Raw genomic sequence first — 14801 nt, 5'->3', positions numbered from 1 at the left:
ACAGTCTATGTACCATAGAGTCTACATACCATACAGTCTACGTACCATACAGTCTACATACCATACAGTCTACATACCATACAGTCTATGTACCATACAGTCTACATACCATACAGTCTACATACCATACAGTCTACGTACCATACAGTCTACATACCATACAGTCTATGTATTACATACAGTCTACATACCATACAGTCTATGTACCATACAGTCTACGTACCATACAGTCTATATACCATACAGTCTACATACCATACAGTCTACGTACCATACAGTCTACATACCATACAGTCTACATACCATACAGTCTACATACCATACAGTCTACGTACCATACAGTCTACATACCATACAGTCTATGTTTACATACAGTCTACATACCATACAGTCTACATACCATACAGTCTACATACCATACAGTCTACATACCATACAGTCTACATACCACGCAGTCTATGTACCATACAGTCTATGTACCATACAGTCTATGTACCATACAGTTTATGTACCATACAGTTTACATACCATACAGTCGATGTACCATACAGTCTATGTACCATACAGTCTATGTACCATACAGTCTATGTACCATACCGTTTATGTACCATACAGTCTATGGTACCATACAGTCTATGTTACCATACAGTCTATGTACCATACATTCTGTTACCATACAGTCTATGTACCATACAGTCTATGTACCATACAGTCTATGTACCATACAGTTTATGTACCATACAGTCTATGTTACCATACAGTCTATGTACTATACAGTCTATGTTACCATACAGTCTATGTACCATACAGTCTCGGAGGATAAGAATTTCACTGTAACCTGTGATTACATCTGCAAGCCTATGAATGTGTGTAATACACTAATCTAATGTACTTCATGTTACCTAGTGTCCACCAGAGATTAGACCAGACCATGGTCATATGTCACTCATCTAATGTACTTTATGTTACCTAGTGTCCACCAGAGATTAGACCAGACCATGGTCATATGTCACTCATCTAATGTACTTCATGTTACCTAGTGTCCACCAGAGATTAGACCAGAGCATGGTCATATGTCACTCATCTAATGTACTTTATGTTACCTAGTGTCCACCAGAGATTAGACCAGACCATGGTCATATTTCAAAGGCATATGGAGGTGCCCTTGATTTGCACTGAGCATGGTCGTGTTTGCACTTTTGGGACTATTGCATTGATTGATCCCATAGTACCAGGCAAGCTAAATCACGCACACAGCCATACACCTGTCCTGCACTGGTTGAAATAACGTTCTTATTCCAATTCACCACCTGTTCACGTGTTGTATTACTATTCTGAGACATAGACTTCCCTATCCCCTCTTTTCTCGCCTCCTCATCTTTCCCTTCACCACGGTGCAGATGCCATATTCCCAAACGAGTCAGCGAGATTCCAGTTAGGATAAACTAGGACAGGACACCTTAAGCAAGATGGCGCTTCCCCTGTCGCCAGCGAAAGTGACGCTCCGATAGTGCAATGAGTATTGAATATCTCCTTGGGAATATAGCGAGGATTCTGGATAACTCTGTGCAACCTATTCCATCATGTTGCATTGATCTGCTCTAAAGACAGAGGAAGATCATAACTTGACTTGGAGTGTAAAATTGCCACTGGACGAATGCCAAGGTATTTGTACAGTCAGAGACAAAACCGAAAACGATGTAGCCTAAATAACGGAATCACGTCGATAAAGCAGCGCAAAAAAGCAGAGGTGTTCTATTTTCTGGCTCATCATCACCAAACTGGTTGGATGACGGAGAAGAAAAGCGTGGGACGGGAGATGCCAATCTATCGTTTTTAATCATCCGTCAGTCAAGTGAATGCCTGCGGTATCAAATTCAAAAACAAATACCGACGGGAATGTTTGCCAACATATGTTTATTGATCCGATGTGAAGGATGCGCGCACTGCGTCTCAAGGGTGTCAATGAGAAATAGCCTAAAATGCAGCGTTTAATTTGACTAGCATACAATCCTTCGGCTAAATGTGCTTTAGTCAACATCTGATCTATTTCCATGTTGTATTTTGGTAAACCCTGTCTGCTGCGGTCTCAAGCCTGAAGAAGGGGGGAGGATGTCCGTGGCTCTCTCCGTGACGGTTATGTCTTCAGCGTTCTTTAATCCCAGTTTTGCCTTCAGTTCGCATTTTGACTCAGGTACGTGTCGATCTCAAACGGACATTTAATGTGTGTTGTTTCATGTGTGTTTCATCTAATGTCTGTGTCAGAATGTGTATTGCCAGTATTGCATTTGAAACATAATATTCTTCTTCGTCACCATCATCATCAGGTCCCTCTATATGTTGAATCATTGTGTGTTTAAACTCAGCTACTGGTCCTTCAGCTTCATGTGAAGGATATGGATGTTCATCTGTCATCAACAGCAGCTAGATCAATATACAGTAGACAGTGTGCTGTTGGCATCCTTTATAGCCTGGTTGTGTGAGTCTGTGTGTGTTGATATTTGGGCAGTCTTCTTCTCCCTTTCTGTAGTCATACCTCCAGCAGCACCCCTTTTTTTTGCCTCTTGGGGCAGTTTCCATGGCAACCCGAGGGGAGGGTGGCATGTTGTTATTTTAGAGGAATGCTGAGGAAGCTGGGATGAAGGGCAGTGTGTGTGTGTGTGTGTGTGTGTACTGTTGGTGTGTGTGTGTGTTTCACTACCACGCTATTGCCTGCCTCTCTCAGTCTGATCCGCAGTGGAGAAAGGCAGCTCAAAGCCAACCTAGCATGCAGACCCCTGCAGGTGTGTGTTTGTGTGCGTTTGCGTTTGCGTGTGTATGCTTGTGTGTCAGCCCAGCTTAGCCCAGCTCAAACCTACTTCAGTTCACTGGAGACCTCCCTCCCTGACTCTGGCTCTATGGCTTGTTGTTGAAAGTACAGCAGTCTGCCCGTCTGCAGTGTTTACCCAGAGCTCAGGGAAACTGGACGGGGCAGAGCCACCATGGACTCTGGCTACTAGAGCCAGCATGATGGGCAGGAGCACTCAGGTGCTGCTGTGTTGGGGGAGAGTTTGAGAGGGGAGGAAGAGAGGTGTGAGGGAGAGGGGTGTGAGGAGAGAGAGTAGAGAGGAGGGGGAGAGAGGTGGAGAGGAGGAGAGAGAGTAGAGGAGGGAGAGTAGAGGGGGAGAGGATTGAGGAAGGGAAATTGGGATACATAGTCAGTTGTACAACTGAGTGCATTCAACTGAAATGTGTCTTCCACATTTAAGGAAGGGGAGTGTGTGCAGACAGCCTTAGTGAAGAGTTGAATTAGAGCAGAATAAATGAATGGGAGGTAGAGTAAACAGGATTGAGATTGTCCTTGCGGTTTGTGTGTGTGTGTGTGTGTGTGTGTGTGTGTGTGTGTGTGTGTGTGTGTGTGTGTGTGTGTGTGTGTGTGTGTGTGTGTGTCTGTGTGTGTGTGTGTGTGTGTGTGTGTGTGTGTGTGTGTGTGCACGTGTGTGTGCGCGTGTGTGTGTGTGTGTGTGTATGTGTTTAAACAGCATTGAGTGTCCCTGCACTAGGCTGTGTGTGCTCAGCATATAAATGAGCTAGCCCTGAGGACCAGCCTCCTACAGCTCACTCTGGTCGCTGCATACAGGATCTCTCTTTTTCTATTTTCCCAGACCTGTCACTAGTGATATGGGGTTTCAGTACCCCACGCTGTACCTGTCACTAGTGATATGGGGGTTTCAGTACCCCACGCTGTATCTGTCACTAGTGATATGGGGGTTTTAGTACCCTATGCTGTACCTGTCACTAGTGATATGGGGGTTTTAGTACCCTATGCTGTACCTGTCACTAGTGATATGGGGGTTTCAGTACCCCACGCTGTACCTGTCACTAGTGATATGGGGGTTTCAGTACCCCACGCTGTATCTGTCACTAGTGATATGGGGGTTTTAGTACCCCACGCTGTATCTGTCACTAGTGATATGGGGGTTTCAGTACCCCACGCTGTACCTGTCACTAGTGATATGGGGGTTTCAGTACCCCACGCTGTACCTGTCACTAGTGATATGGCTGTTTTAGTACCCCACGGTGTACCTGTCACTAGTGATATGGGGTTTCAGTATCCCACGGTGTACCTGTCACTAGTGATATGGGGGTTTCAGTACCCCACGCTGTACCTGTCACTAGTTATATGGGGGTTTCAGTACCCCACGCTGTACCTGTCACTAGTGATATGGGGGTTTCAGTACCCTACGCTGTACCTGTCACTAGTGATATGGGGGTTTCAGTACCCTATGCTGTACCTGTCACGAGTGATATGGGGGTTTCAGTACCCCACGCTGTACCTGTCACTAGTGATATGGGGTTTCAGTACCCCACGGTGTACCTGTCACTAGTGATATGGGGGTTTCAGTACCCCACGCTGTACCTGTCACTAGTGATACGGGGGTTTCAGTACCCCACGCTGTACCTGTCACTAATGATATGGGGGTTTCAGTACCCTATGCTGTACCTGTCACTAGTGATACGGGGGTTTCAGTACCCCACGCTGTACCTGTCACTAGTGATATGGGGGTTTCAGTACCCTATGCTGTACCTGTCACTAGTGATATGGGGTTTCAGTACCCCACGCTGGACCTGTCACTAGTGATATGGGGTTTCAGTACCCTACTCTGTACCTGTCACTAGTGATATGGGGTTTCAGTACCCTACTCTGTACATGTCACTAGTGATATGGGGGTTTCAGTACCCCACGCTGTACCTGTCACTAGTGATATGGGGTTTCAGTACCCCACGCTGTACCTCAAATCAAATCAAATCAAATGTATTTTTATATAGCCCTTCGTACATCAGCTGATATTCTCAAAGTGCTGTACAGAAACCCAGCCTAAAACCCCAAACAGCAAGCAAAGCATACCTGTCACTAGTGATATGGGGGTTTCAGTACCCCACGGTGTACCTGTCACTCGTGATATGGGGGTTTCAGTACCCCACGCTGTACCTGTCACTAGTGATACGGGGGTTTCAGTACCCCACGCTGTACCTGTCACTAGTGATATGGGGGTTTCAGTACCCTATGCTGTACCTGTCACTAGTGATACGGGGGTTTCAGTACCCCACGCTGTACCTGTCACTAGTGATATGGGGGTTTCAGTACCCTATGCTGTACCTGTCACTAGTGATATGGGGTTTCAGTACCCCACGCTGTACCTGTCACTAGTGATATGGGGTTTCAGTACCCTACTCTGTACCTGTCACTAGTGATATGGGGTTTCAGTACCCTACTCTGTACCTGTCACTAGTGATATGGGGGTTTCAGTAACCTACCCTGTACCTGTCACTAGTGATATGGGGGTTTCAGTACCCCACGCTGTACCTGTCACTAGTGATATGGGGTTTCAGTACCCCACGCTGTACCTGTCACTAGTGATATGGGGGTTTCAGTACCCTACGCTGTACCTGTCACTAGTGATATGGGGGTTTCAGTACCCCACGCTGTATCTATCACTAGTGATATGGGGGTTTCAGTACCCCACGCTGCACCTGTCACTAGTGATATGGGGGTTTCAGTAACCCACGCTGTACCTGTCAATAGTGATATGGGGGTTTCAGTACCCCATGCTGTACCTGTCACTAGTGATATGGGGGTTTCAGTACCCCACGGTGTACCTGTCACTAGTGATATGGGGGTTTCAGTACCCCACGCTGCACCGGTCAATAGTGATATGGGGGTTTCAGTACCCCATGCTGTACCTGTCACTAGTGATATGGGGGTTTCAGTACCCCACGCTGCACCGGTCAATAGTGATATGGGGGTTTCAGTACCCCATGCTGTACTGGTCAATAGTGATATGGGGCTTTCAGTACCCCATGTTGTACCGGTCAATAGTGATATTTGGGAGGTAGAGTAACCCCGATATTTATCATGGTGTACAAGACACCTTTCTGATTTGCGCCTGTCTAAGTGGACTAATCCATTGTTTAGGCCGTGGGGATGGCACAGTCCATCACTCTAAGACATGTTCTACTGAAATGGTATATGGTTAAATTGGTCAGAAATAGTTTATTGTAATCTAACAGCACTTGTTTGGCGCTTGCTCCTTTATCTGGATCTCCAGTAGTTTTCACAACTAAGTCAAACATCTTCTACAGATCTGACTTCCCCTTTCCCTCCTGAACAACCAGTAAACATTCCCCTGTTTTGGGTTTGTCACGTCCTCTGCATCCATTTTGCTGTTACGGTTATCTGAGTTTATAACCAATTTATTGACGTGATTATGATATGCTATAGGTCACACCCTATTGTCATAATAGAGAGAGCAAGGGTTGAGGGAATAGGGAATGCGGGATTTCAGGTAAGAGAACTTTTCAGTCAGAAATGGCTATAATTATGTTGCAGCTTCAGCAACATGGACAACGTGATTAACACTGTTGATGTTCTGTGGTGGTCGCTGCAGCAGGGAGGAGAGAGAGACAATGGGTGCTAGTCACACAGTCGCTCTTTTTTTTTTTACAAAGCGCAGCAAGTCTGAGCCAGGCCCTGCACAATCAAATCAATTGCGGTCGGAATTCCTCTAGTCATTTGTGTGTCTTAATTATGTAATCAAACAGTGTGCTTAAACCATCAGACAAGCTCAGTGAATGTAGTTGATTTGATTGTTTGTTTTGGAAAAATACACGTTTAAAAATGTAGATCAATCGATTTTGACCAATCTTGGTCGACCAACATTTCAACCCAGGTCTGCTGTCCTTCATGCTGTCCAGTGGCTGGCCTCAGCCTGGCCTGGGAATCTGGTACTGGCCTCAGCCTGGCCTGGCTCTGGTTCTGGCCTCAGCCTGGCCTGGGACTCTGGTTCTGGCTTAGTCTGGCCTGGGATTCTAGTTCTGGCCTCAGCCTGGCCTGGCGCTGGTTCTGACCTCAGCCTGGCCTGGCCTGGGACTCTGGTTCTGGCCTCAGCCTGGCCTGGGACTCTGGTTCTGGTTTAGTCTGGCCTGGGATTCTGGTTCTGTCCTCAGCCTGGCCTGGGACTCTGGTTCTGGCCTCAGCCTGGCCTGGCTGTGGTTCTGGCCTCAGGCTGGCCTTGCCTGGCTTGGTTCTGGCCTCAGCCTGGCCTGGCCTGGCCTGGGACTCTGGTTCTGGCCTCAGCCTGGCCTGGCCTGGGACTCTGGTTCTGGCCTCAGCCTGGCCTCAGCCTGGGACTCTGGTTCTGGCCTCAGCCTGGCCTGGCCTGGGGCTCTGGTTCTGACCTCAGCCTGGCCTGGCCTGGCCTGGGACTCTGGTTCTGGCCTCAGCCTGGCCTCAGCCTGGGACTCTGGTTCTGGCCTCAGCCTGGCCTGGCCTGGGGCTCTGGTTCTGACCTCAGCCTGGCCTGGCCTGGCCTGGGACTCTGGTTCTGGCTCTGGTTCTGGCCTCAGCCTGACCTGAGACACTGGTTCTGGCTCTGGTTCTATCCTCAGCCATGCCTGGGACTCTGGTTCTGGTTCTGGCTCTGGTTCTGTCCTCAGCCTGGCCTAAGACTGGTTCTGGCTCTGGTACTGTCCTCAGTCTTGCCTGGGACTCTGGTTCTGGTTCTGGTACTGTCCTCAGCCTTGCTTGGGACTCTGGTTCTGGTTCGGGCTCTGTCCTCAGCCTTGCCTGGGACTCTGGTTGTGTCCTAGTGCTGGACATTATTATGTAACCCCACCACAGTAATGTGATTATGTAATTTGAGGTGAAAAGACACTCCCGTCCCGATCTTGCCTGGGAAATCATGGGTGAAATACTTGCATTCCAAATGGCACCCTATTTCCTATATAGTGCACTACTTTTCACTAGAGCATGTAGTGCAGTATGTTGGGAATAGGGTGCATTTGGGACGTATCCTTGTTCATGGTGGTTAAGAGTTTTCCCAGTATATGCCTGATGTTTATACATTGTACGTTGTGTGGAAAATGTCCAAATCAAAGAGAATGTTTTGGTAAAGATGAAATGTGAAGTTAGTTGTCTAAAATTGGATTTGAGTAAACTTGGTACGCCCAGAGAATTGCCCTAAAGGTGGTTACGCCCACTTCTGACCCGAAGGTATAAGACATGTGAGTTAAGAATTAACATATGAGACTAATTGACCCCAAGCTGCAGCGAAGGTCTAACAAAGTCAACGAACCCCAAAACGCAACACAAGGTTGAAGACAAAAAAATATTTTTCTACCCAAGCTACGGATGTGTAGCTGTGTCTTAGCGGGTGAATTCAAGCCGAACCACCTAGCCTCCACTCTTCATCGAATCGTGGTCTCTATGCTGTTTCATTCCTACGCTGTGAGCTCTAAGCTACAGAGCTGTCTGTCCTCAGACGACACTATCAGAGACAGGGGGAGAAATCAGACCACTAAGCCAAAAGGGACACTGACATCGTGAGGACAACCAGAGAGTTGCGTCGGAGAAGTGCGTCCTTGAGCAGCCTAAACGAGCCACGCGGAGCCACCCCTCTGAGACCTCCAACACGTAATTACATCATTATATTCTGACCCATAAGAGCGGCAGTTCGGGGCAAGGCTAGGGTTAAAATAAGCATAGCTGACAAATGCACCCAAATGTATATTTCTCTTGTGTACTTTCTTTTTAACTCTCTCTTTTAAATCCCCATTTTGGGTAACACGCGCTAGTAAATAAATAATCAACTAAGATTGGTGTGGTAAACTCATTGGTGGGACCCGGGTCCGTGCAGATTCCCGGATTATGCGACGTTCAGAATGAGACATTAGAGGAAATTGATTAATTAGCTACTGTTGTAAAATCGATATTCTGATATTCTTTGAGTTCATTTGAGAAATAGAAACTCAATAAAACAAATTTTCCCATGGTGCCCCAGGTTAATGAGTTAATAATTGCTTGAGTCATTGCTTGATTCATTTAATCACGCAATTATAAACCGTTAATCATTCGATGAGCAACAGTCGTCACATTAACTAATACAACGTCACGACAGCATTTTATTTCTGTGGAGAGGGTGAGCTTTATAAACTCTTAGGAAGGACTTTTATTGCTGTGGAGAGGGTGAGCTTTATAAACTCTTAGGAAGGACTTTTATTGCTGTGGAGATGGTGAGCTTTATAAACTCTTAGGAAGGACTTTTATTGCTGTGAAGATGGTGAGCTTTATAAACTCTTAGGAAGGACTTTTATTGCTGTGGAGAGGGTGAGCTTTATAAACTCTTAGGAAGGACTTTTATTTCTGTGGAGAGGGTGAGCTTTATAAACTCTTAGGAAGGACTTTTATTGCTGTGGAGAGGGTGAGCTTTATAAACTCTTAGGAAGGACTTTTATTGCTGTGGAGAGGGTGAGCTTTATAAACTCTTAGGAAGGACTTTTATTGCTGTGGCGAGGGTGAGCTTTATAAACTTAGGAAGGACTTTTATTGCTGTGGAGAGGGTGAGCTTTATAAACTCTTAGGAAGGACTTTTATTGCTGTGGAGAGGGTGAGCTTTATAAACTCTTGGGAAGGACTTTTATTGCTGTGGAGAGGGTGAGCTTTATAAACTCTTAGGAAGGACTTTTATTCCTGTGAAGATGGTGAGCTTTATAAACTCTTAGGAAGGACTTATTGCTGTGGAGATGGTGAGCTTTATAAACTAACTATGTTTTTTGGAATGTTGAGTAGCTTCAGAGGTCAACAGAGGTCAGAAGAGGTCACAGCCAATGTTCCCTCTAATTTGTTTCGACACTGAACACATTTCAGGTCTGCTGAGTGCAAACTTGAACATTGGGAAAATTCTGTGCAATTTCCAACGCGTGTTTACTGTGAACACTGAGGCTGTACCCGCTTTAAGTTACAGTTTTAATAGTGGCCAAGCTATTTGATCATAATGTAGGCCTAGCTGTTCTATCATTCAGCCTACAGTAGCAGCCAATGCGTGGTGTTCAATGTAGGACTACATTCAATAAGACTTTTGAAAAAATCATGCAGAGCTTGACATTAACCTGTTTATCCGTTTGTCCTTCAGACAAGGAGGTGACTGAAAATGTTGTTGTGTTGTTTGATTCAAGAAGCCACTTAACAAAATAAAATGTGTTATTATTCCCATACCATTATTACAGAGAATCAGACACATTATGCTACCCTCTGCCTATTGGCTACTTAGCTTATTCAAGCCTGTCTCAAAATACAACACTGCCCCTTTAAGACAGAAACAAACTCTTTACCTGACTGGCATTTTAAAGATGTCTAGAAATGTACAAGTTTTGTGCTCTTGTCGGAAGCAATCACTCCCCTATTGCTGACTACTAATGATCTATAACTGGTCTAATAACTCACTAACTAGTGTCGTGGAATATTGCCTCAAAAATATAACACTCTTACAAGAACTTGTGAATTCAATATAGGCTTTAATACAAAGTAGCAAAGCCGAGCTGGTCCGCGGAACAACTGACTTCCCTCAGCACTGGCTTTGCTTTTATACACATACAGCATATGGGTACATCCCATATGTAAATGCAGATACTCCCCTTAGTCCTTCTGCCACCATTATCTTTTAGTCCGAGTTCTTTGCTTGTTTACGCCCAGTAACGCCCATCTCTGCTTCTGGTTAGATTATAATGGTGGCAGGACCCCTTATGTCATACAAAGAATAATGCATTTATTGTATACTTATATTTCACCTGTTGGTCATTTTACCACCATCCTCCTTCCTGTGTCCTTCTGACATTAGTATGTCTGACTGTCATAAATGTACTTATGGCCCTGACTTAATGCATCCATTAGTTGTGTCCAGCTGCCATAAATGTACTTATAGCCTCAGCTAATGTATGTCCAGATGCAACCAATGTACTTATAGCCTCAGCTAATGTATGTCCAGATGCAACCAATGTAACCATTGTTCGTGTGTTTCCTTAACATAGCAGTTGCACCTAGCTACATTACATTAACTCCCACAATAGTAAAGGATATGAACAGAATGTGCATAAGTGGCTACATGCAGCTCTCGCTTTGATCTCAAAACAAGCGCATCTACTCACAACCACAACTGTAAACACAGTCCATTTCGAAGTAAATGACACAGATCCATATATAGCAATGGTCTATTTGCATATAGGCCTACTGCAACTCTGATTGGCTATGCCGCACAGGTCTGTGTAGAGTACCGACTGAGTCGTAGGATTCTATTGCAGTACCGAATCCTACTCCTATGCGTTCAGCCCACAACAACATCTCTTGCATAGTTCCGTTTGTTTCAGTATGTTGCTTTGAAAATGGCTAATATTGCATTGATTCGAGCACAATTGCCACAATAAAGGGAAGCAGTGGTAGTGTTAACTGACAGGGAGAAGTCTAGAAGTTCAGACAGTACCATCCAGTTTCACTCTGTATAGATCAGGGTGTCAAACATACGGCCCGAGACCCACCCTCTCTATCCTCCTACTGTCCTCCTTTCCTCCTCCTCTCTCTCCATCCTCCTGTACCCCTTCTCCTCTTGGGATGGTGTGAGATGCAGGCAAGCAGCCTTCACCCCCCAGCAGGTGTCAGAGCACAGCTGCAATAACAGGAAATAAACCACACTCTGCTGATGTGTTAAATACTGTATGGGCTCTGAGCTGACACACACACACACACACACACACACACACACACACACACACACACACACACACACACACACACACACACACACACACACACACACACACACACACACACACACGTGCAAGCCCATGGCCACACGCACACACAGAGGAATCAGGAATCACAGTAGTGGGTGGATTAGTGCCAGCGTGCCGTGCTGTCTGTCTGTCTGTCTGTCTGTCATACCTTCACCAAGCCATGTTCACCTCACCCACATCACAGAGAGAGATGGTGATGACTTCATACCTTCACCAAGCCATGTTCACCTCATCCACATCACTGAGAGAGACGGTGATGACTTCATACCTTCACCAAGCCATGTTCACCTCACCCACATCACTGAGAGAGATGGTGATGACTTAATACCTTCACCAAGCCATGTTCACCTCACCCACATCACAGAGAGAGATGGTGATGACTTCATACCTTCACCAAGCCATGTTCACCTCACCCACATCACAGAGAGAGATGGTGATGACTTCATACCTTCACCAAGCCATGTTCACCTCACCCACATCACTGAGAGAGACGGTGATGACTTCATACCTTCACCAAGCCATGTTCACCTCACCCACATCACAGAGAGAGACGGTGATGACTTCATACCTTCCAAAGAGCCTGACACAACAAAAAGACAACACAGTACAGGGGAGGAGGAACACAGACTAGCATTGTTGTGTGTGTGTGTGTGTGTGTGTGTGTGTGTGTGTGTGTGTGTGTGTGTGTGTGTGTGTGTGTGTTGTTCTCCATGACTGTCACACTAGTGTCACCTCTTGTTTCCCCTGTCAGCAGGAAGGGCTGAAGGACAGTCCCTCCATGGCTGCATTCCAAATGGAACCCTGTTCATCTTATATTGCACTACATTGTACCAGGACCCCAGGGCCTGAAAGTAGTGCACTACATTGTACCATTACCCCAGGGCCTGAAAGTAGTGCACTACATTGTACCAGGACCCCAGGGCCTGAAAGTAGTGCACTACATTGTACCATTACCCCAGGGCCTGAAAGTAGTGCACTACATTGTACCATTACCCCAGGGCCTGAAAGTAGTGCACTACATTGTACCAGAACCCCAGGGCCTGAAAGTAGTGCACTACATTATGCCAGGACCACAGGGCCTGAAAGTAGTGCACTACATTGTACCAGAACCCCAGGGCCTGAAAGTAGTACACTATAGAAGGCATTTCTGCCAAAAAACGCATTTTGAAAAAACATTTTTACTTTCAACGGCTCGCCTGTGAAGTCGTGATTTGCGACACACGCCTAGTTTCCTGAATCGGGTCACAAACAAGAAATAGGGTTTGGGACATAGACCAGAGCTACAATCTCTCTCTCTCTGTCTCTCTCACTCTATCTCTCCCTCTCTCTGTCACTCCCTCTCCCTGTCTCCCTCTCTACACTGAGCTCAGTGAGAGCTGTCTCCCTCTCTACACTGAGCTCAGTGAGAGCTGTCTCTCTGTCTCCCTCTCTACACTGAGCTCAGTGAGAGCTGTCTCTCTGTCTCCCTCTCCACACTGAGCTCAGTGAGAGGTGTCTCTCTGTCTCCCTCTCTACACTGAGCTCAGTGAGAGCTGTCTCTGGTGCTGAGTCATGCAGCCAGGTAGAGTAGAGTTACACCTTCACTCTCCATGGTCCTGTATGTCGCAAGCTCCAGTATATGTTTTGCCTAGTAGTGTTAGCTAGCGCTAATTGGCTGTACCTGCACCAGAAATACGGTCTTTTTTCAATGTATTGTTTAATATAACAGTAGGTAATGTCAGGTTTAACCCCTAACAGTGTTATTTAACAGTAGGTAATGTCAGGTTTAAACCCCCTAACAGTGTTATTTAACAGTAGGTAATGTCAGGTTTAAACCCCCTAACATTGTTATTTAACAGTAGGTAATGTCAGGTTTAACCCCTAACAGTGTTATATAACAGTAGGTAATAACAGGTTTAACCCCTAACATTGTTATATAACAGTAGGTAATGTCAGGTTTAACCCCTAACAGTGTTATATAACAGTAGGTAATGTCAGCTTTAAACCCCCTAACATTGTTATATAACAGTAGGTAATGTCAGGTTTAACCCCTAACAGTGTTATATAACAGTAGGTAATGTCAGCTTTAAACCCCCTAACATTGTTATATAACAGTAGGTAATGTCAGGTTTAACCCCTAACAGTGTTATTTAACAGTAGGTAATGTCAGGTTTAACCCCTAACATTGTTATTTAACAGTAGGTAATGTCAGCTTTAAACCCCTAACAGTGTTATTTAACAGTAGGTAATGTCAGGTTTAACCCCTAACAGTGTTATTTAACAGTAGGTAATGTCAGGTTTAAACCCCCTAACAGTGTTATTTAACAGTAGGTCATGTCAGGTTTAACCCCTAACATTGTTATATAACAGTAGGTAATGTCAGGTTTAACCCCTAACAGTGTTATATAACAGTAGGTAATGTCAGGTGTAACCCCTAACAGTGTTCTATAACAGTAGGGTAATGTCAGGTTTAACCCCTAACAGTGTTATATAACAGTAGGTAATGTCAGGTTTAACCCCTAACAGTGTTAATTAACAGTAGGGAAAGTCATGTTTAACCCCTAACAGTTTTATATAACAGTAGGTAATGTCAGCTTTAAACCCCCTAACATTGTTATATAACAGTAGGACAATGTCCGGTTTAACCCCTAACGTTTTTATATAATAGTAGGTAATGTCAGGTTTAACCCCTAACAGTGTTATTTAACAGTAGGGTAATGTCAGGTTTAACCCCTAACAGTGTTATTTAACAGTAGGGTAATGTCAGCTTTAAACCCCTAACAGTGTTATTTAACAGTAGGTAATGTCAGGTTTAACCCCTAACAGTGTTATTTAACAGTAGGTAATGTCAGGTTTAAACCCCCTAACAGTGTTATTTAACAGTAGGTCATGTCAGGTTTAACCCCTAACATTGTTATATAACAGTAGGTAATGTCAGGTTTAACCCCTAACAGTGTTATATAACAGTAGGTAATGTCAGGTGTAACCCCTAACAGTGTTCTATAACAGTAGGGTAATGTCAGGTTTAACCCCTAACAGTGTTATATAACAGTAGGTAATGTCAGGTTTAACCCCTAACAGTGTTAATTAACAGTAGGGAAAGTCATGTTTAACCCCTAACAGTTTTATATAACAGTAGGTAATGTCAGCTTTAAACCCCCTAACATTGTTATATAACAGTAGGGCAATGTCCGGTTTAACCCCTAACGTTTTTATAT

At 45.1% G+C, this 14801-nt stretch overlaps 1 protein-coding gene across 1 annotated transcript in view; it reads left to right on the top strand.

Annotated features, from left to right (window-relative positions):
- The first annotated feature begins 1417 nt into the window (after positions 1-1417).
- LOC106594314 (serine/threonine-protein kinase LMTK1) overlaps positions 1418-14801 on the top strand; it is a 74890-nt gene continuing 61506 nt past the window's right edge. The window contains exon 1 of the mRNA XM_045719733.1: positions 1418-2194. Coding sequence (XP_045575689.1) covers positions 2113-2194 — 82 coding nt within the window. The 5' untranslated portion in view covers positions 1418-2112. The remainder of the gene's footprint in view (positions 2195-14801) is intronic.

Source organism: Salmo salar, chromosome ssa06 (assembly GCF_905237065.1).
Source record: "Salmo salar chromosome ssa06, Ssal_v3.1, whole genome shotgun sequence".
NCBI classification, from domain to species: Eukaryota; Metazoa; Chordata; class Actinopteri; order Salmoniformes; family Salmonidae; genus Salmo; species Salmo salar.
The sequence above is the reverse complement of the archived record's forward strand: the minus strand, read 5'-3'. Positions and strand labels throughout refer to the sequence as shown.